Raw genomic sequence first — 24117 nt, 5'->3', positions numbered from 1 at the left:
TTTTTCCTTCTTCATTCTCCTTCCTTTGTACACGAAAAGAAAAAAAACTTATTTTGATTTTCATCTCCTTCATGCTTTAAGTTTATCTTCTTTTACAAGCATTTGAGGAAGGGACTAAAGGTGACAATATATTTTATTTTGATTTTTTCCATCCTAAGAAGTGAAGTAATATTACCCATATATCTCTTCAACATTTGGACAAAGATCATAGTTTGCATTTTAAATACATCAAGATGAAATAAATATCCAAAGCATGTCTCCTTAAATGTATCATTCTCCTCATCTATGACATTTGACAAGAAGGTGTGGAGCTTCTATACAGACGATTTGGTTGTAATCATGAAATTTATATTACTTCATTTTCCTTCGAAAAAAAGTCAAAATTGTTAAGACTATAAAATTTTCAACATAACATATTATATTTGTCAATTCTACTAATATATTTATCAACATAACTTATAGATTTATTAACAACACATTGTATACTTTTCAACTATTCTATGTAAAGTTAACAACATAACATATACATTTGTCAACCTTACTTGTACATTTGTCAATATGACTTAATGTTAAAAAATCGGATTATCAATCTTATATGTACATTATAAATGATGAATTTTTCCAACATAAATAGATCAATTTGTCAATTGTATAATGTTTTAAATAATTTGATTTCACAAACAAAGTACATAATATTATGGTAAAAAAAAAATTGATTCTGTGAGGAATTACACATAAATATGTTAAAAAATTCAGACTTTGGATTCGGAATTAGACAAAATATACTTACTAACGATGTGTTTATTCAAGACCTAATCAAAATCGAAAGAATTTTGCAACGAATTAGATAAAAATATGTTAAAAAATTTTGATTTTGCGACCCTCCATCATTTTTTTCCGTAAAACTACGAAGAAGATGAACAACAAGAGTTAGGGTTCAACAAAAAGGATAAGAAGACATACCTTTGTTCCTCAATATTTTATGTTCGTTTAACAAATGATTGACCATTTTGCTGATATACTGCCATCTTGATATTTTGCTGCAAAACATACTTTAATTCTTGAAATAATATTTTTATCTTAAGTTAAAATAATCACAATCAAATTTTCATGAGATTACAAATATGCATAATAAGGTCAACAAACATGTGTATAAAAGTTGGAAAAAAATGCCCAGAGATTGACAAAGGTTAACAATGACGTTGACTGATCTATAACATTCTCTCTTATCAAGTTTTCTTCAATGTAATTTTTTACATAATACCATGCATTACATCGAAAAACCATACATAATATGAATAATTTTCTCAATATTAGTCTTTAACAAACATGCATATAACTATGTATTAATTCGACAAATATACACAATATCAATAATTTACTCAATATCAATTGTGGATACAATGTCTGCTAAAATCATATTTTAATTCTTGAAATTATATTTTCCTCTTAAGTTAAGATAATCACAATAAAATTATTATGAGTTAATAAATATGAAGAATAAGGTTGACAAACATCTGTAGAAACGTTGACAAAAATGTTCTAGAAGTTGACAAAGGTTAATTAAGACATTGAAAGATCTATAACATTCCTCTTTAACAAGTTTTCCTCCATGTTTTTTATTTTTTGAATTTATAATAATAATGCATATTTCTAAGAAATTGAACAATTTTAATTGCAAATAAACATGCCAAATCCATTATGATGGTTTTGGTAAACATGCAATTGATTTACAACAATGTCATTTACTTTTGATGGTAATCTTATAATTCTCAGTCACAATATGAGTAATTTGGCCCTAAAGTAATGAAATGAAAACCATGTAAATACCTGTAATGTACGGTTGGAATTACATTAAATAATTGTAAGTATTTGGGAATTTATCCTAAAATTGGAGGGATATTATTAAAAAGGTGGGGGGAGGAAAGACAATAAAGTTCAAGGGGCTGCAGAGGAAAGGTAATAAAATGGAATATTGTGCACCCCACTCCACTGTAGCTGGAGTGGGATGTTTATCCCCCACAAAAGATGCATCCATTTACATGATTTTTCGTACAAACTATAGGCATTTGTTAAATATTAAACATAAAAGTATAACTGTGGTTTCCTCTAAATGGGTATTGTAGAGGCAAAATCTTGGATGGCCGTCAGTTCCTCAAGATTTACCCCTAACAATCGATCTTCATGGTTCTTGATGCACTAAAAAATGATCAAAAATCACACAGAAAAATAACCAAAGAGAAGACGAGAAGCAATATTTTTTTACGGAGTTTGTCCCAAATCGGACTATATCCCCGGGCTCTGAAAAGCCATTCCACTATTTTCAAGTCATTACAAGATTTACAAGCCTTAGGCTCCTCTCCATTTCTTTCTCCTAAAAGCCCCCATTTCCTCTACCTATTCATTCTCCTTATATAACTAGAGAGACAAACCCTAAAAGAAAAGTCAAATCAAATAAGGATTCTCTACAAAATCTATCATTATCATCTACAAATAGATATTTTCTAGTCAATTAGGAGACTTTCTGTTCTGGGTAAGATTACAATCTTAACTAAAAATCTAATCAAGGATATATCAATGCCTCGAGATATGCATGAATTATCATGTGATCGATCATCTATATTCGTCTTATTTGCGTCATGTGCCTAATACCGATTTTACCCTTTATAGTTAGCCCCCTTTTCGTCAGTAGAGATTGGTGAGGTCGAGATCCACTTATGAGAATATTATACTACTCTTGTGTCTTCACTTTACTTTATGAAAATATTGTTTTTTGCTCTTTCTCTGAGGAAACGATGGTTTCTTGGAACCTTGTAGTTACTCAGGACGTCTTGGTTATTCAGCCCTCATCTTCTCACTATAGAGTTGTCACTCAAGACATTAGCCATTCAAGACCCTTAAGCCATTCAAGGCTACTCTTTCACGCAAGATAACTTTGTCGACCCTACTTTACTCTACCTACACAGTTCTATTCTACTCTACCTGCATAATCATGCTCTGTTCTGCTCTACTTTTACAATCCTACTCTATTTTATCTGGACAGTCCTACTCTGCTCTACCTACACAGTCCTGCTCTGCTCTGCTCTATTGCATAGTCATGCTCTGCTCTACCTGCACAGTATGTTTTGCTCTAACTACATAGTCTACTTTGCTCTACCTGCACAGTCCTACTATGCTCTGCTCTACTGCATAGTCCTGCTCTATTCTACCAACACAGTCCTACTCTGTTTTACCTATACAGTCTGCTCTAATCTACTACTCAGGATAGAGCAAGGTCACGCCCAACTCTACACTCTACCCATTAGGTTAGAGTAGAGTCGTAAAGACTTTGCAACCCCAATGGAACCAAGCGGTCGCGCCCAACTCTATGCTCTACCCTTCATATCAGAGTAGAGTCACGAAGACGTTGCAATCCCAAATGAGCCAAGCGGTCACATCCAACTTTATGCTCTGCCCATCATATCAAAGTAGAGTCGCAAAGACTTTGCAACCCCAAAGGAGCCAAGTGGTTGTGCCCAACTCTGTGCTCTGCCCATCAAGTTGGAGTAGAGTTACAAAGACCTTGCAACCTGCCGCTTATTTTATATCTTCATGTTGTACACAAACCAATCATCATACCTTTCACATAGTTATATTAGAATACCTTGGTAGTATTAATAGCATTACCTTTACCTTTTTACCTTTTGTATTTATTTTTTCTCTTGATGTTGATACAACACCACATTTAAAGTTTAGTAATCTACACGTTTCTTTCTCTCATGCATCTTCCAATGATTGTTTCCCCGAACAACACTAACTTAGCACCTTGTACAATTGATCGTCACCACCATAAAGACACAATTAAATTACTACCTGTGATTTCCTGATGTGCCACTACTTTTTATCTGATGAAACCCATACCGATCAAAGGGTTTAATAACCAAATTAGAATCCAATAAGGTGCCCAAAATTCCCTCACCATTCATTAATCCACTCTACCATGTAGTTTTCGTGAGTGTTCTTGATTTGTTCCCACGGACGATGCAAATTTATAGAAGTAAAATCTCATATGGCCGTCGGTTCCTCGAGATTTACCCATAACAATCGATCTCCTTGGTTCTTGATGCACTAAAAATGATAAAAAATCACACAGACAAATAACCAAAGAGAAGGAAAAGAGAAAGACAAGACAAGAAGCAAGATTTGTTTACGGGGTTCGTCTCAAAATCGAATTACATCCCTAGGCTCCGAAGAGCCAATTCACTATTCTTCAAGCCATTACAAGATTTACAAGTCCTAGCCTCCTCTCTACTTTCTTTCTTTCTCCTAAGAGCCCCCCCCCCCCTTTTCCTCTACCTATTCATTCTTCTTATATAGATAGAGAGACGAACCCTAAAAAAAAGTCATATCAAATCAAGATTTTCTACAAAATCTATCCTTAATTAGATTTTTAGTTAAGATTATAATCTAACTCAGAATCACAAAGTCTCCTAATTGACTAAAGAATATCTATTTTTAGATATGGATAGATTTTGTAGAGAATCTTAATTTGATTTGACTTTTCTTTTAGGATTTGTCTCTCTATCTATATAAGGAAAACAAATAGGTAGAGAAAGTGGGGCTTTTAGGAAAAAAAAAAGAAGTGGAGAGGAGACTATGACTTGTAAATCTTGTAATGGCTTGAAGAATAGTGGAATGGATCTTCGGAATCCGAGGACATAGTCTGATTTTGGGACGAACCTCGTTAACAAATCTTGCTTCTTGTCTTCCCTTTTTTTTTCCCTCCTCTTTTGTTATTTGTCTGTGTGATTTTTGATCATTTTTTAGTGCATAAAAAACAATGAAGATTGATTGTTAGAGGTAAATCTTGAGAAACTGATGGCCATCCAAGATTTCGCCTCTATAGGTATGATTTTAAAAAAGTGCTTAGGATGTTTGCTCTAAATGGGCATGGTTTTAAAAAAGAACAACTTAAATTAAGGGCATAGATGTAATTTAAGTTAGATATTGGCAGACGACATAACCCATTTTGGACTAAAATGATATTTACTAGAATGGGCATATATCCATTTTTTGTAACTATTTCAAATTAATGTGTATACCCAATTTTATAAATAAATAAAAATAAAAAAATAAAAAAAATTATTGTATACCTATTTTCCTTACACATGTTACTTGGGGAAAATTGATCGCCTTGCAAGAGGGACTTCTTTCTAAATCCCCCCTAATATTTTTCTTGGTATTTTTTTTTTTTTTTTTTAAGCAAGCAAGAGGTAAGTGGTTAATGAAGGTGAAGGTGGGTTCAATAGGATTTGAACCTATGTTAAGGGGATCAACTCCCCTCAAGCCTTTACCACTTAGTTAAGTGGCACCTTTAGCTTGGTAACTTGATGGTTCATTTAGTGATCTTTCTCTTCTTAATGCCCCCTCACTTCCTTTTTGAAATGTTGAGATTAACAATCCAAATCATTGAAATCAAAAGAGGGGACGTTTTTGGCCTTCTAAATTTAGATGACGAAAATGGCCAATGACAATAGTATGATTAAATGTAAAAGTGGGGGCATTTTTGGTCTTCCAAATTTTAGTGTCTAAAAACTGCTATTTGATTTTCCGTCGGTATACATAGAGAAACCCTTTTCTTACTATGATAGTGAAAAAAATGCGTTACTAAGTCTCAACCATCATAAAAAAAGACCTCAAGATGTGTAGAACAAAACCTTGAGATTTGTCATGAACCTCAAAGACTTGTTTTGCACATCTCAAGGTCTTTTTGATGGTGAATTAGGCTTAGAAAGACCTTTTTTCCTCACTATCATAGTAAGGCTAGTCGGACTTTTTTATATATTAGGTGGCATGTGCGAACACACATGTATCAAAGGGCTTTATTTATAATTTAAAATATTGATTAAATGTTTTTGAAAATTACATACTTAAAAAGAATACTTTTATTATTTTGAAAGTTAAGCAACGTGATTATAGAATTGTAGGTTGCAATTTTCTAGATTTATTACCAAAATGTCTCTGATTGTTAAATTTAAATATAAAAATAGGGGCATTTATGACCACTCAAATTTCTGTGTTAACCACTCCTACTCTGCCTTTTCTCATTATATAATAATATAATCATGCTGGAGTGATATTAAAATTCGGCATCATTTCACACATTGCTCAGGTGGAGGTGGCCACAACACCATAAATGTTTTTTACTCATATCTCAATGAAAAGCATCGATGGTTCCTAACACACAAGACACATCCACATCAGCAATGTGTGAAACAATGTCAATTTTAATATCACTCGAACATTTTCCGGTAAGATATAGTAAAGATGATGTTAATTTCTATATTTTAATATCTTAACCATGCATCTAGATCAGTTTACCAGATCCCAATCAAGAGTCACTTAACTTGAGAAAGGTGGAAGGAGGCATTGCAGCAGTTTCCAAGTTCAGTGGAAAACCAACAGAAGAAATTGTTTACGAAAAAGAGGAAATGCTTCGATCCACACTTGTTAGAGATGGTCTCAAACCTAAAGAGGGTTGTTTGCTTGCTCGTTACAATGATCCAGGTCGAACATGGAACTTCATCATGGTAACCATCGCACTCCGTTTTATGTTCATATAATTTCTTCCATTATATATATATATATATAGGGTCCCGTTCGGCACACTACACTTTACCCTACGTGTTTTGTCCTACATGGGTTAGAAGTTTTGGAATGGGCTGATTTTTGGTGAGGATGATCTCTACGGTTAGAAGATCCTCCTCACCAAAAATCAGCCCATTATAAAATTTCTAGTCCCATGTTTACAAGTTGAAAAATTGTAGACCGTACATTTTTTGTAAATCATTTTTTATGGGGTTAGAAGTTTTGGAATGGGCTGATTTTTGGTGAGGATGATATCCTCACCAAAAATCAGCCCATTCCAAAACTTCTAACCCATGTAGGACAAAACACATAGGGTAATAGAAGATATATATATATGGGTCGGGTTCCTGCAACACACATTGCGACACACATATAGACAACGTGTTTGTCTTATATGGGCAAAAATGTTTGGAATGAGCTGATTTTTTGTGAGGATGATCTCTGTGATGAGGGGATCATCCTGGCAAAAAATCATCCCATTCCAAAACTTGTAACCCCATCAAAATTGATTTACAAAAATTGGACGGTCTAGAAGTTTTGGAATGAGCTGATTTTTGGCAAGGATGATCTCCTCACCACAGAGATCATCCTCACAAAAAATCAGCCCATTCCAAACATTTTTGCCCATATAAGACAAAACACGTTGTCTATATGTGTGTTGAAATGGTTGTCGTTTGTTTGAACCTGATCCTATATATATATATATATATATATATATATATATATATATATATATATATATTTATCTTCTTGTTCTAGGTCTTTCCTTTTGGGTAATTTAGTATAACCCCCTGTTAAATGTGAGATATTCAATTTACCCCCCTGAAAAATATGAGATTAGGTTTGACCTCGGCAAAAAAATTTATGAAATAATGGTGGATTTTTTTTTTATATTCAAATTTTAATTTAATAATTTAAGCTTAGAAGGTGTTGTTTTGAAAAATCGTTAATTCATCAACAAAAAGGGATCTTGACTATCATCGAAGGGTAAATCTAATATTACACATGCAGCGGTAAACCTAATAGTATTAGGATCCAGAATGGTGTCCATATATATATATATATGGGTAGCGTTCAAGGGCAAACTTTTTAGCAAACTTTTTGGCAAAACATTTTTCAAAACATGGGTTAGAGGTTTTGGAATGGGCTGATTTTTGGTGAGGATGATCACTACGGTGAGTAGATCACCTCACCAAAAATCAGCCCATTCCAAAACTTCTAACCCATGTTTACCAGCTGAAAAATCGTGGACCGTCCATTTTTTGTAAACTGTTTTTGATGGGGTTAGAAGTTTTTGGAATGGCTGATTTTTGGTGATGATGATCTCCACTGAAGATCCTCCTCACCAAAAATCAGCCCATTCCAAAACCTCTAACTCATGTTTTGAAAATGTTTGCCAAAAAGTTTGCTAAAAAGTTGGCCATTGAACGCCCCCCTATATATATATATTTATCTTCTTGTTCTAGGTCTTTCCTTTTGGGTAATTTAGTATAACCCCCTGTTAAATGTGAGATATTCAATTTACCCCCCTGAAATATGAGATTAGGTTTGACCTCGGCCAAAAATTTATGAATAAATGGTGGATTTTTTTTTTTTATTCAAATTTTAATTTAATAATTTAAGCTTCGAAGGGTGTTTTGAAAAATCGTTAATTCATCAACAAAAAGGGATCTTGACTATCAATCGAAGGGTAAATCTAATATTACACATGCAGCGGTAAACCTAATAGTATTAGGATCCAGAATGGTGTCCCGTTCCTATTCTATAGGAACGGGGCTGCGTGATACCTTTTGGTAGGAGTTTTAAACACATCGGGCTCTCTACATGGCATGCAACGCAATGTATTGAATCTCCAACCAAAAAGTTCCATATAAACATCATATGTTACTATAGAAATGGGACACCATTCTAGGTCGCGAGTCAACCTAATATTGCTAATTTTACTATAGTGTCAACTTGAAACTCAGCCGACTATCGAGTGAACACTACTGTGGAGTGTATATACATGTAAGATCTTCCTCTACAATTCGCATAAGCTCTCGTGGAAAATTCTCTTCATCTTCAATTACAAAAATTGCTCCGCATATGAGCCCAACCGAGCTAAAAAGTCAGTAGCTCGGTTTGTTTCTTTCCAAAAGAATTCAAACCTACATATTGTAAAGGAAACACATGGTTAATTAATCTCAGCAATGATTTATAAGTAACTCCAGGCTGGTTCTATCTCCTTGTTGATGTTCTTGATTGAATAGAGTGAGTCTGATGAAATTAGGATATTTTGAAGATTCCGCATCTTTGCAAGTTTCATTGCCTCTAAAATCACTTCTAATTCAATCTTTATAATGTCATCTTCAATAGAAGTACTCCAACCTGCAAAACGAATAGTCCCACAGCTATCTCTGCCTATAAAGTCGAATCCTGCCCCCACAAAGACTGTGAACCATCTATTATGTTGATCTGATTCCACTTGCTTATAAACACTACCTCCTTAGATGTCAATCTCTCCTCAAGTACCCTTTTCTTCCTCTCTCTCCAGCAGAAGTAAATAGCGGCACATAAGGAAGTAACCAACATCTGAGTGATGTGTTTACTCGGCATCTGAAAGCTTTTTAATCACCAAAACTTCCACTATGACCGATCCTGAACCCTCCCTTAAAATTCCAAACCTTCTCAAGCATTGGTTCCATACCCAACTAGTAAAATAACAACCAAAAAATAAATGATCATTCGTTTCATGGTTCTTGAAACACAACTGACAACGAGAGAGCCATTGGAACCCTCTCTTATTAAGATTTTCGATATTAGAGAGTTTCCTATGCATAGCTAACCAAGCTATAAAAGAGAACCTTGATACATATCTTTTTCTCCAAATGATTTTTTTCCCTTCCACTGAATTGATATCATCACACAAAGATAGATAAGCAGATTTAGCTGTGAACTTGCCACTACGATTCAACGCCCAGACTATCTTATCATTCATCAACCTTCTTGGAACTGTTTTGGACTTGATCAACTTCTCCACAGCAGTCATACGTTCGTTATATGGCGTTGGGAATACCCAACAACAATAATCAAAAAAAAAAAAAACTCAAACTTTTGCATACTATCAAATTGGTTTACAATATGGTTCCCATATCTCGAGATAATACTCTCTTCTTCTAACCAGGGGTCCCTCCATATCAACGTGTTTTCTCCATTCCCAACTATATATCGGATTTGTTTTCGTATCAAATCACGCGCTTTCAAAATGCCTCTCCAAGCCCATGAAGTATTATTCAGAGCTTGATAACCCCAAATATTTCCATTAGCCATATATCTATCCCCCATCAACTTTGCCCAAATAGTTTCATTTTCCACCAATGTCCAATAGAGTTTTTCCATGCCAATTTTATTGTTATCCCTGAGGCGTTGAATGCCAAGGCCTCCTTTATCAAGAGGTTTACACACCTTATCCCAACTAATTGGATGAATAGATCGGAAAAGGGAAGGACCACTCTAAGCAAAGTTATTCAGGATGTTTTCAATTGAAGATAAGTCATTCTGAGAAAAAATCAAAACATCATCCACAAAGACTAAATGCGATACACCTCTAATCCCCATAACATTACATAACAAGATAGAATTGGAGGATAGTCTATGGTTAAGTAGGCACGAAAAGGCCTCATAATAATCGTGAAGAGGTAAAGAGACAATTGATCACCCTGTCTGAGACCTCGATTAATTTTAAAAAAACATGAGAAGTTCCATTAATGAGAATAGAAAAACTCGGTGTACACACATTCCAAGACAGATCCACCCAAATTGAAGGATAACCTAATTATTAAAGCACAAACTTAAAAAAATTCCAGTTAACACAATCATAGGCTTTTCTTAAGTCTATTTAAGCACAAATAGATTCAGGAGATTTAGAAAGATGGAAGTTATGGACCATTTCATAGGCAAGAATAACGTCATCTTAAATTTTCCTACCTTTAACGAAAGTTGATTGATGGGGGAAGACTAAGGAGGAAAGACACAAGGCTAATCAATTAGACAGGATTTTGGAGATAATTTTGTAGACAAAATTACAAAGGGCTATCGGTTTAAATTCCTCAAGTCTCTTAGCATTCTCCTCCTTAGGGATTATGCAGAGCAAAGTGGCATTTACTTCTTTCAACATCTTCCCATGTCTGAAATATCTATAACTACATCACAAACATTCTTCCCCACAATATCCCAGAAAAAGGTGAAAAATTCCATACCAAATCCATCTGGCCCCGGAGCTTTATTCCTTGGAGACTAAAAAATTAAAGATTTTGTCTCTTGTCTACATGATTCAATAAAATATGCACATTTTCCTCTATAAATTTTGAATTAAAAGGAATTTGAAAACTTACATTCGGGCTGGAATTCTGAAACATTTTTGAATAGAACCGTGTTGCCCAGGCTCTACTACTATCTTCATCTATGATCAATTCACCTTGATTTGTCTCCAATTCCATGATTCCATTTCTAGCGATGTTAGAGGCTATTGAACTGTAGAAGAATCTAGAATTTCGGTCTCCCTCCCTAAGCCACTAAACTCTTGATTTTTGTATGTAAAAAATTTCCTCTTCATCAAGTTCTGCATTATACACTTTCAATGCTTCGGCCTCCTGAACCTGAAAAACCCTATCCATAGGTTGTCTCTGAATCTGAACAAGATTACCTTTAGCTTGAATATTTCGATAGTGAACAAAATCAAAATATTCTCTATTCCAAGCTCTAAAGCGATAATCAAAATGATTTGACACCCCACATGGCAAAATAAGTGAGAATCATCTGTGGAAAAGTAACTATCCACGCCATGCTAATTAATACCCTATCCAATTTGCAAAGTATTCTTCAAGACCCAAAAGATTTATTGCTCCATGAAAACCATTCATCATTAGTTTTTAAATCCTGAATACCAACGAAATCCATAGATTCACATTCCTCCGTTGATTTTTTCATTAAATATCTGAATCCTTGGAATTTTTTTCCCTTCTAATGCAGAAAAAGGGTCAACAATTCTCATAGGTTGGACATGTAAAACAACCTCTAAGCTAGATTCTTATTTAAATCCGAATCCTAAATATTGATATCTACCCCCATGGCTAATCTTAGAGGAAGATCCTTTATGTGTCACTAAGGGCGTGTTTGGAAATGGGAGTTGGAATTACAACTCTCCCGTTAGAATCCTAATTGGTTGTTTGGTTCACCAATTCCATGGAGTTGCAACTTCAAGAAGGTCCTCAACTCCCATTTTTAAAGGAGTTACAACTCCCACCTATGTGGGTGGGATTTACAACTTCAGATAAAAATCTTTAATCCCAAAAATAGAGTTGACTCACCAAATCATCTAGTATATAAATTAGGGTTGTCAATGGACCGGGATGGGTCGGGCTTTAAATAGGCCGAGCCTTTTAATCTAAAAAATCAGGCCCTAACCCAACCCATCTAAATATGAGCCTGGGCCCTATTTAATAAATAAAACCTTAGTCTAAGCCTGGTCCACTAGGGCTATCAATGGATCGGATTCAGATCGAATCAAAATTTATTTGGTATTGATCCAATAAATATCGGATCAGGCCAAATCCGATTTTATATACAAAATCTAAATCAACGTCACACATTTCAATAAATATATAATATAATTTATATACTTTCTAACATGTAACTAGATCAAGTCCTTACTAGATCGGGACATGGTTGATCCAGTTCCTATCTAGTAAGATATCAGATCGAATCCTTATTGAAATCCAAAACATCAATCTAGACTCGAAGTTATCGGATTTCGGGTCTGATCCGATCCATCAATAGCCCTACTATGACGCCCCAAAAACTCAACCCTAATCCTCATGATTCCCAAGTTGAATCCAAAGACCTGATATATAACCCATATCATGATAGTCAATATATAAACATAAACGACAAATAAATAACTATATGTCATACCTGATCATTATCCAACAAAACATATTTATATTCTCAAACCAAACTCTAGTTCGAAACTCACCAGTAGTACCCATGCTCCACTCTTGAAAGCTTGGACTGATCATCTATAAAGCCATGACAATGAGTTTATTCGAAAGGATGCACTTGAAATTTGTGATGTCATAGAGGTGAGTAACAAGGGAGTTACCCAGTAAGGGAATCTTACAATTCTAAAAAATAGCACCTTATATGCAATTTAAACATTCTAGGAATTCGTAAATCATGCATGTTTGATATTCAACATATAATTGAACAATGATGTCATAAAATCTAGTATGAAATTGAAACACAATTAAAAATCTGCCACAACTTGAGTTCATAATAAAACATCAAATAATAGAGTACTATAATAGAGAGTTGAGAGTCATGACTGATGTGAACATCTCAGTCAAAATACGATTATTTTAATACTTCATCAGTGTGGAACTCCACCGTTAGTTCTTGAGTTTATGGCCAATCTCTGCCACAACTTGAGTAACTGTTTTCCGGTTCAGGTTGGCCATTGACCAAGGCCTTAAGAAACGAGCCAAATCAAGTAGGTCATTCTTTCTTGACTACTCTAGACTATTAATAATCATTAACTAACCATCTTCATCTATACCAATCTGGCGTGCATGTGATCCTCGATAATCTCTATCAATCATACAACTATTTACATCTTGTTCTCTATTAAAAATGAAAAATAAATTTCTGGATTCTTGTTGTGATGTTTCTATTATGATGTTGTGTTCTTATGCATCTCATAATACATAAGAACTTAAACAACGCAACTATTATCCTAGAATAACACATCGGTTCGAAAATGTTATAACATGTTATTCTTTATAGATTTTCACAATCTCTTTAATAAATCACTAAAATACTACATATAAGTATTTATTTTCTTTTCAAAACGTATTGAAAGTAAAACATACACGTGTTTTAAATACCTAGTCCGCTCTTAAATGTACAGTCCCATCTCTCTTTTCTTTTTCTTTCTTTCATGTCTTACACGACCATTAGTTGAAGCATTTCTCTCATTCATGTCTTACACAATGTATGAATGAAGCATCACCTCATTTTTTCTCTCTTTCGTGTCTTATACCGCATACGCCAAAGCATTTCACTAACTAGGTATTTTAAAAAACACGGCAATCAATTAAGAACTTGTTCTCATATTTATTTTAATAAATTATTTTTATTACCCAATTGTTTAATTAGAAACATTTCTTGGAAACCCATCACCAAAACGATTAAAGTAAATTGTCCACTAATTTAACATATTCGAAATCATGCATGCCTATAAAATATGAACAAAATATTTGAATGTATGTAAAAACAACAGCTTATATAGTTGCTGTATTTTTCTTTTTGATACGTATAAAATACATATAAAATATGTATAAAGTATGTATTAAGTAACAGATGTTTTGAGCATTCAATTTAGTATACATAGTAAAATATTATACAAAAACAATAACTTTCATAGTTGTATTTTATTTTTAACATGTATAAATATGTATAAAACACGTATAAATTACGTATAAAATAACTTTTGATTATTCAATCTAGCATACATATTATATCAATTTTATGTAAAAACAGTAACTTTCATAGTTGTTGTATTTTATTTTTAGCATGTAAAAATACGTATATAACATGTATAAACCAATTACAAGCATATAATAAATTCTTTTTAAATAAAACAACTACTACTACTATGTTTTAAACTCATAAAAACAATAATATAAATATATATAAAACATGTGCATATTGTTGAAAATAATTACAAAACAACTTTTGTTTTAAAATTACTAAATCAGAAAAGTTTTAAAAATAAAATAAATTATATTTTACAACTACAAAATCAGCAATATTTTTTCTTAAATTTTTACTCAAACTATCATAAAGAATTACAATGGCTTACCTCCTTGTTTCTCTTTTTTTTTCCTTTATCTTCATTTTCCTTCTTGTTTTTCTCTTTCTTTTTTGTGTAGAAAGTGAAACAATAAAAAAAAAATCAGCTAATACCATATTTATATATTATCAAATAATATCTAAATATTACTAAAAAAAATTCTAATTCTTTTAGAATTTTCTAGAAAGTTGGACTTTGGACAATTTGACTTAGTCAAAATTAGTTGACTAAAATTGACTTGACTTGAGTAAAAAATGATTGACTTGACTTGAGTCAACAATAGTTGACTCAGTCAACAATAGTTGACTTGGTCAATTTATTTATTTATTTTTTAACATTACACCTACGGTCCACTTCCATCAACATTCGGGCCATTTGCAGGTCGGGTCGGGCCAAACCCATTTTCAAAGACATTAAGAAGGTAAGAGGATCATTATTAATTTATAATAAGACTATTATATATTATATCTAATATAATATAGTGGGTCGGGCCACCCACCAGACCTACATTCAAAACTCTAATTCGGCCCTATTATTAAATAGGCTTAGACTGGCTTGGTCCTATTATTAAATGGGCTTAGATTGGTTCGGCCTGATAATTAAATGGACTTAATAACTAAACCCAAACCCTATCAATAGCGGGTTGGACTGGATCAGGCCAAAACAAAACCCATTGACTGCTTTAATATAAATTATTCAACTCACTTTACATTATTCATGATCTAGATTCTTATTTAAATAATCATTATTTTTTAATAAAATAAGGTGATTAAAATAGGTAATAAAATGAGAATTTTATCCAAAATTCAAGTGATTCGAATTTAGAGGGTTTAGAACCTTGGAGTGGATCCAAGGAAAAATATGAGTTGATGTCCCTTAATATGAGTCAGATCCGGGTTAGATACGGATTTGTCCCTATGTCCGAGTGATATATTGCTTTGAAAAAGGACAACTACTAAACTCTTAAATTTAAAATTAAAATTTAGCGGTGGAAAATAATTTTTTATGAGTTTTTTCTTCAAAATTTATAGAATTCCATCCTCTAAATCCATGTGGCATGAGATGATGTTTTTCGATGCTATAAAGTGATCTCAACAATCTTTTGTAAGATTGGAAATCTTGCTAAGTTAGTAAGGCTAGACTTACTCTAAATCTTAACATATTGTTTCATCCCAAAAATCGAATTGACTCACTCAGTCATCTTGTATATTAATCAATTAACTCACTTTCATTGCTTATTAAATGAATTTTATATTTAAATAGTTATAATTTATAATGAAATAAAGTGATAAGAAAATATTTAATCACAAAATCATATTTATTTAATATAATAAATATTTAAACTAATAATTGCATTTAATTATTTATAATAAAAAAAATACATAAAATCAAATTGACTTAGCTTAGTCATAGCCAATCTTAACAAAATACAAGGGTTGAAGATTTTTTTTACGACTCCTAGGCTGAATTCATAGATAAACCAAACGAGATATATATATATAATAATTTTGTGGAGAATAAAATATAAATATTTTTATTTGTTTTAAAACATTAAAATCTATTTGTTAAATTTTCTTTGACTCATCCGAGCCAACTTGTGAGTAGTTGGTTAACTTGACTCAACTTGATGGATTTTGAGCCTGAGTTTTTTGAGTTTTAAAACTATCATCACAGAATCAAATTCCATTGGAAAATTTATAAAACTGATATTTTGATATATTTATATTGTTTGTATCATACTTTTTTTAAATTATGATTTCTCTTTTGTTTTTGTGGTTGCTTTGCATTGAAGAGGAATGAGGTGTTGATATGGCTGGACGAGTTCACATTGGATTAGCGTGCATTGCTATCCTTCGAATAATTTTGTTAATTGTCTTCTCTACCCTGCATGATGCTACTATAAATGCTTCAAACTCAAAACGGTCATCTAAATGTGTATATTTCAAGAGCTTTTTCATTCCAAACTCAATCCCAATGTAAAAAAATTGGATTCCATGATTAAGAATTGAATTACTATTAAATTTCAGAGAATTGTACCTAAATTTTAATTTTTGAAGTTAGTGGTCATATTTATAATTATTCACATTTACATGTTAGAATATATAGGGTTCCAATTTTTCCGGCAGGTATGCGTGTATTTTTATACATGAAAATTGATTTGAATTCGACCAACCTTGGTGTCAAAGTTTACCCTTTTAAACCCTCAATATATCTTGATCAGCATTCCACTATTTGTGGTGTGAGCCACACGAATCACCCAGTGTCCTAGTCGGGGTGGAGCTAGTAAGGAGTTGGTGGGGGCAATTCCCCTCACAGAACTTTGAGACACCCATATGTTTTCAACTAATTACATGCCCCGTTTGTCCCCACTCCCTCACCTCACTCCCCATTTGTCAATTTTTTGCTGATGACATTGCCTCTTAATCGGGCCTTCTCATAATTTGCCCCCACTATAAGAAAATCCTTGCTCTGCCCCTAATCCTAGACCTGAGGATGATAACATAATAGTATAACATTTGGAATTTTTTTGGGAAAATTACTTAATGAACCCTAATATAGGGTTTTCTTTGAACATAACCCCTAATTTTTGCGTGCAAACTAAAGTTTTTCTTTCTGACTGCACTTCACTTGAGAAAAGTTCAAACGTATCCAAAATACCTTTTGTACCCCCTTTTACATTACTTGAGTGTTTTTCAATGGTTGTTGCGATCATTCCAATGATTTATAATGATGAATGGAGACATACTAATAATCTAGAAATTTAGACATAATTTATGATCTACTCAAGACAGTTTGTCATGATGAATGATGAGCAAAGAATGTAATACTCAAAATTTTGAAGATTTAGATGTAACTATTTCTCGCTAGTGAGCTATTTCACTATTATTAATTACGTATGTATTTAAGGCTCTAGTGAAGATTTATCCAGTGGTGATGATCGCCACTTGAAAAAATAGAAGGCGTTAAGCTCGATGCTTGAAAAATCAGAAAATGTCTAGCTTTTTGTGCTTTAAAAATCAAATACAATTTCATCACTTGGTGAAGTGTTGAGCACGCCAGAGAATAAATCTTCCCGAAATACCTAAAATGCATACATAATATTTGCAAAACGGAAACTTGCAACAAAAGTTCAGCTCTGATTAAGATTATCCAACTACAATCTTAATTAGATAGTAACTTTTTAGCCGCACTATTATGTTGGAAGTGTTAGAAAGATAGATATTGATGCTTGAAGGTATGGGGTCATATAGAGCTGTTTTATTTCATTTGATCACTCTCGCCTATTCGGAAGCATTATTATTTTTAGCATCTGGATCAATTATTCATTCAATGGAAACCATTGTTGAATAATTGAAAAATCAGATTATTCAGGAATACACATTGAATGCTGAGATTACGCATTGAATTTCTGGTAGTGGATCCATAATCAAAAAAGTGTTTGTGATTGTTCCAGAAGAAATGAAACAAAAGATACGGTAGAACTAGGACAGTTATTGTATGAGGTCTACCCAATGCTAGATGCAGAGGCGCATAATAGATCGATATGAACATCATGAGCTGTCCCGTAATAAAACCAGTTGTTGCTGATACCTCCTTCTCGGTTCCTTCTTCCATAACCCGAGCTCGGAGAAGGAAGAGATAAGAGGTAAACCTGTTTTAAATATACAACACGGATTCTGGCAATGCAATGTAGTTAGACCCTCATGTCGATCCAAATTAATCAACTTTTCCATGGAGGTAATATTTGCCTGCTAAGCAAGAAGATAACAAGTTACAAATTCTGTCTCGATAGGACATGTAATGAATTCAGTGCTTTAAAGAAACGAAGTCAATGTTTAGTGAAGTGTCAAGCTTGCCACTAGATAGATGTTCACAAAATAGCCGAATATACTATATACATAAATACATATATACATACAATAGAGTTTGCACACACCTTTCAATATGGGCATCTTCTTTGGAGTTAAAAGGGTAGAAGTTGAAAGACAATAAAGTTGGAGGGGTATTATTGAAAAATAGGTGGGAGGAGTGATGAAAGGCTATAAAATTGGAGGGGCATTCTTGAAAAAAGGATAGAGGAGAAAAGATAATAAAGTTGAAGGGATATTCTTGAAAATGTGGAGAAAGAAAAGGAATATTTAATATTAAGATTATCCAATTGCAATCTTAACTAGAATGTAACTTATAAATTGTGCATTCGTTTTATTAATTATTAATTATTCATTTTGGGTGTTACGTGAAGAACTATCAAGTGGTGAGCTTGGTACTTGAAAAATCAACAAGATTAAATCTAAATGCTTCAACGAGATTTGCTCGTGCCTTGATGAAGTTTTGAGCTCACAACTATATAAATCTTCACAAAAGACTTGAAATGCTATATAATAATAAGGTAGACACATCTAGATAGAAAGATACACTCCCTCTAAGATTGGAATTTGATATAGTAATTAAAGGGTAACTTTTTATCTAGTGTCCATTCCCTATTGTTAGATATGCATTTCGGGTATTCGTGAAGATCTACCCAGTGGTGAACTCAATGTTTGTTAATTTTTTTTTTTACCCATAGGCTCGACTTCTTTTTTTTTTTTACAAAACCTATACTCACCACCAAATAGATCTTTAGGAAATATTAGAAAAAACATGTATAACAATAGTGTAATAGACGCTTATATTAAAAGTTACTCTCTAATTAAGATTCATAATCTTAATCATAGTGCAACTTTTGATCCGAGTGTTTGTTTCATTGTTATTAGATATGTATTTTGGGTATTTTAAGAGATCAATCTTGTGGAGAGCTCTAACTTCCTTGTTTTTCTAGCTTAAGGATTGACTATTTTTCAAGTATTGAGGTCATCATAGGATAAATCTTCATAAAATACTCGAAAAACATACTTAATAGTGAAAATGACGCCCTAGTAAAATGTTACGACTAAATCTTCAAAATTATGAGTATGTCTTTCTCCATTTGTCACTCAATAGAAAAAATTATCGAATAAATCGAAAGTAAAGTTTAAATAATCAAAAAAATGAATATGTGAATCTTTGTTCATTATTCACTGTTCAATATTCACAATTGTCGTTGAACAAACTCAGGAAAGATAACAACGTAAAAAGGGTATTTTTGGTTCTTCAAAACTTTTCTTAAGGTGAGAGTGAGCATTTAAAAAGAAAGTTACCACTCAAAAATTGGGGTTGTTTAGGTAATATAAACCTTATTAGGGTCTATTAAGTAATATCTCCTAAAATTTTTAGAGACTTCTATGATTAACATGCATGAAAGGAATATTACAAAGTATGTGGAAGAAAAAGAAAAGGTACTCCTGGTTACGAAGATGAGAAGAAGGAAAGTCTCTATGACTCTATCCCTCATCATTGTGCATGGAAACTATATGATTTTATGAAATCTTATCCAAAATCCCTAGACAATGAACATGATATTTAGTGAAGAAGATAACTTGATCGATGAAGAAGAGAAAAATAACATGATTCAATTGTTCTCACCGTCAATTCTGTCATTTTATATTTTCAAAAAAAAAATATCTTTACTATTATAATGAAACAAGGTGGACTAAAAGTACTTTGACAGAAAATTTTGGATCCCCTCCTTTACATTTAAACTTAATATGATCAAGTTTATTCTGATCATAAATCAAGAAAATTGCACTTTCATCTTTATAATCACATTAGTTAGTTTTTAAAATTACAAAAATATCTTTTTAGTATTATTTAAATTTAAAAAGTCCTTTAATAAATGTTTTATATTATAAATAAGACACGAAAAATCATTTTTTGGCTCTGTCTTTAGCCCTATGTCTCTTATCCCTAGGAGGTCTTCCTCCACTAGTAGGTTTTTTCGGAAAACTCTATCTATTCAAGAAGATATAATCCAGCCGGGGGTTCCCTTGATCAAATTTACTTGACTTAATAAGGCCGCCTGTTTTAGGAATGATTGTCCTGAAACGTGGCCGGGAAACATGTCCCAACTTTTGCTCAAGCTCTCAGATATATTTGCCCTTCTAGTACATATAATGACAATTTAGTGATTTATGTCTGAGAAGGTATTTTAACCATTAATAATAAATCACAAAATTGAGCAATTTCTCATCACTAGTCTATGACAGTTAGATTTTCTCAAGGGAGGCAGGGAGGGAGGGATTTTTCTAAATTTTCCTTAAACTATTTTCTTCTTTTACAAAATCAATAAGAGTAAAGCAAGATTTGACTAACAAAATAAGATTTTAAATTGTACTAAGGGTATTGAGCTCACATTTTGGCATCAAAAAACATGATTCGATGCCTAGGGGTGTAGAGACAAAATTTTAATAACTTTGAAATATATATATATATATATATATATATATAGGGTCAGGTTCAAGGGCCATATGAGAAAACATATGTAAAAACTTTAGTTTTTAATAAAATTTTAAAATATGGGTTAGAAATTTTGGATTGAGCTGAATTTTTGTAAGGATGATCTCTATGATGGGAAGATCATCCAAAAAACAAATCAGCCCAATCTGAAACTTCTAACCCCATTAAAAGTGATTTAGAATGTGGACCGTCGATTTTTTACTAATTTTTATCACTAATTTGTAAATCACTTTTGATGGATTTAGAAGTTTCTGATTGAGCTGATTTTTTGTGAGGATGATCTTTTCATCATAGTGACCATCCTTGCAAAAAATCAGCTCAATCCAAAACCTCTAACTCTTATTTTGAAAAATGAAAGTTTTTTCATATGTTTTCTCATATGGCCCTTGAACAAGCCCCATATATATATATGGGAAATGTTCAGCACCCTAAGTTTTACCACACACTTTAACAAACGTTTTTTGTCCTACATGGGTTAGAAGTTTTGGAATGAGCTGATTTTTGGTGAGGATGATCTCTATGATTAGAAGATCATCCTCCCCAAAAATCAGCCCATTCCGAAATGTTTAGCCCCATGTTTACACGTTGAAAAATCGTGGACCGTCCATTTTTTGTAAATCAATTTTGATGGGGTTAGAAGTTTTGGAATGAGCTGATTTTTGGTGAGGATGATCTCCTCACCATAGAGATCATCCTCACCAAAAATCAGCTCATTCCGAAACTTCTAACCCATGTAAGACAAAACGCGTTTGTTAAAGTGTGTGGTAAAACTAAGGGTGGCGAACGGGACCCTATATATATATATATATAGGGAGGCGTTCGGAGGCATCAGTTTCGTCAGCCATTTTAACAAAAGTTACCCGACTGTTGGATATAATTAAATCGGACGGTCGAGATTGTTTATTACGTTTAAATGATAACTTATAAGTTTTTACTGCGCCATCCCTCATCTTTTGACTTATTAGTGTCACCTCCCTGACTAAAAAACAGCAGAGAGTGATGGAAGGGCCTGATCAAGATGGGTCTGAGAATGGTGATTCGAAGAGGGAAGGGTGGGGACATTGGATGAAGGGTCAGCTCTCTCGGACTCCTTCCGTTTCTTCTAACGCTTATAAACGGTCCGATCTGAGGCTCCTGCTTGGTGTCATGGGTGCTCCTCTCGCACCGGTGCACGTTAGCACCTCTGATCCTCTCCCTCACCTTAGTATCAAAGACACACCCATTGTGAGTCCCCCTTTCTTCCTTTCTCAGTTTCCAAATTTCATCAGTTTTTGACATTTATTTTACCACATTTTCTCGCTCAAAGAAGCTCTTGAGGCTGTTTTTCCACTTTTCCGCGTAAATGGCAATCCAAACAAGTCTTCATTTTCAGAAGCTTTTGTTTTCTTGAGAGTTTTTTCTTTGGTAAAACAATATTTTTTTTTTTGTGCGTTTGGGTAGGTTTGAGTTTCAGAGAAAATGGATTTGTCTATCTTTTTCTTTCTTTTATTTTGTGTGTGTTTTTAATTTTGGTTTTCTGTAGAGGAATGCTTATTTTAGGTTTTGTTTTAATTTTGTGAATGTTCACATGGAAGCACTGTTCTTTAATTCTTCCCCCAAATTTCTTTAATTCTAAGATGGGTCGTGAGATTGTTGTTATTTCTAGGGAAGCATGTAAATGAGTATCTCTGTGTTGCCTTTATTTGGAGAGCAGAACAAGAAAGTTCTTAAATTTGCATCTTAATGAGATGTTGATGGTTAGAGGAATTGGTGTTGATGGCTAAAAATTGTTTTGTTAGAGTAATGTTAGAGGGCAGAGAGAGAATCATTCTCTGTTTTGAGATTCTTCATTCTCCTTTGATTTACTAAAACCCTGTAAATTAACTCCGTTTTCACTGTGTGGTTACTGTTGCAGGAAACTTCGTCCGCTCAGTATATATTGCAGCAATACACAGCTGCTTCAGGAGGTGTAAAGCTGCAGAACTCCATTCGCAATGCCTATGTCATGGGAAAGGTGAAGATGCTAGCTGCTGAGATCGAGACAGCCACAAAAGTCATGAGAACCCGGAACGCCTCTAGAGCTGCTGAAACGGGTGGGTTCGTTCTATGGAAGATGTCTCCAGACATGTGGTACGTGGAGCTTGCAGGAGCCATTTGTGTTCGTGTTCGTGCTTCGTCGATGGAGTTGCAGCGAGAGAGAGGAGGGTTTCAACGAGAGAGAGTGAGAGTGAGGAGGTTCGAGGGTTTCGGCGTCGCGAGAGAGAGAGAGAGAGAGAGGTTTTCGTCGAGGAGTTGCAGCGAGAGAGAGGAGGGTTGTTCGAGACTTTTAGAGAGAACAGACGAGATAGAACAGAGGGGGGTTGTTCGAGACTTTTAGAGAGAACAGACGAGTTCTCTCTGCTGTTTTTCACTCAGGGAGGGGACACTAATAAGTCAAAAGATGAGGGATGGCGCAGTAAAAACCTATAAGTTATCATTTAAACGTAATAAGCACTCTCTGCTGTTTTTTAGTCAGGGAGGTGACACTAATAAGTCAAAAGATGAGGGATGGCGCAGTAAAAACTTATAAGTTATCATTTAAACGTAATAAACAATCTCGACCGTCCGATTTAATTATATCCAACGGTCGGGTAACTTTTGTTAAAATGGCTGACGAAACTGATGCCTCCGAACGCCTCCCATATATATATATGGAAATTTTCAGCAACAAACATTTTGACAAAACATTTTTCAAAACATGGGTTAGAGGTTTTGGAATGAGCTGATTTTTGGTGATGATGATCTCTACGGTGAGGAGATCATCATCACCAAAAATCAGCCCATTCCAAAACTTCTAACCCCATTAAAAATGGTTTACAAAAAATGGACGATCCACAATTTTTCAACTTGTAAACTGGGGCTAGAAGTTTTGGAATGGGCTGATTTTTTATGAGGATGATCTCCTCACCGTAGAGATCATCCTCACCAAAAATCAGCCCATTCCAAAACCTCTAACCCATGTTTTGAAAAATTTGCCAAAATGTTTGTTGTTGAACGGGACCCATATATATATATATATACTTCACTGTTGACTTTTACTTTCAAATTTGTGAGTTCAATAACCATCATTTTCAGCATGTTGGATGAAGTTCAAATTTTTTTTTTTTTTGTTTTAATCTGATTTTTTTCCATAAAATCAAGAAGGCTATGGTGTTAAATTGCCAATATGTCCATGTGGGTCCAAAGATAAAAATACAAAGTCTCAAGTTGTT

At 33.5% G+C, this 24117-nt stretch overlaps 2 protein-coding genes across 9 annotated transcripts in view; both read left to right on the top strand.

Moving 5' to 3' along the window:
* The window catches only part of HBP5 (SOUL heme-binding family protein), a 45416-nt gene extending 28818 nt beyond the window's left edge, over positions 1–16598 (top strand). For 2 of the 8 annotated variants that reach the window (XM_086417722.1, XM_086417729.1), the window contains exons 7-8: positions 6356–6569; positions 16308–16598. In XM_086417722.1, the coding sequence (XP_086273848.1) occupies positions 6356–6569; positions 16308–16352 (259 nt within the window). In that variant the 3' untranslated portion in view covers positions 16353–16598. Of the gene's footprint in view, positions 1–6151; positions 6328–6350; positions 6570–8576; positions 11558–14896; positions 14937–16307 lie in introns of those variants that run through there. The other 6 variants (XM_086417723.1, XM_086417727.1, XM_086417725.1 and 3 more) reach the window with 6 other exon arrangements.
* A 5288-nt stretch (positions 16599–21886) lies between these two features.
* Positions 21887–23435, top strand: LOC147388915 (uncharacterized). The gene is made up of 3 exons (XM_086419681.1): positions 21887–22111; positions 22782–23071; positions 23378–23435. The coding sequence occupies exons 1-3, from the start codon at positions 21887–21889 to the stop codon at positions 23433–23435; spliced, it is 573 nt and encodes a 190-aa protein (XP_086275807.1).
* Positions 23436–24117: the final 682 nt, after the last annotated feature.

Source organism: Akebia trifoliata, chromosome 12 (genome assembly GCF_017979445.1).
Source record: "Akebia trifoliata isolate Shusen 1 chromosome 12, ASM1797944v1, whole genome shotgun sequence".
Lineage (NCBI taxonomy): Eukaryota > Viridiplantae > Streptophyta > Magnoliopsida > Ranunculales > Lardizabalaceae > Akebia > Akebia trifoliata.
This window is presented reverse-complemented; position numbering and strand designations above follow the sequence as displayed.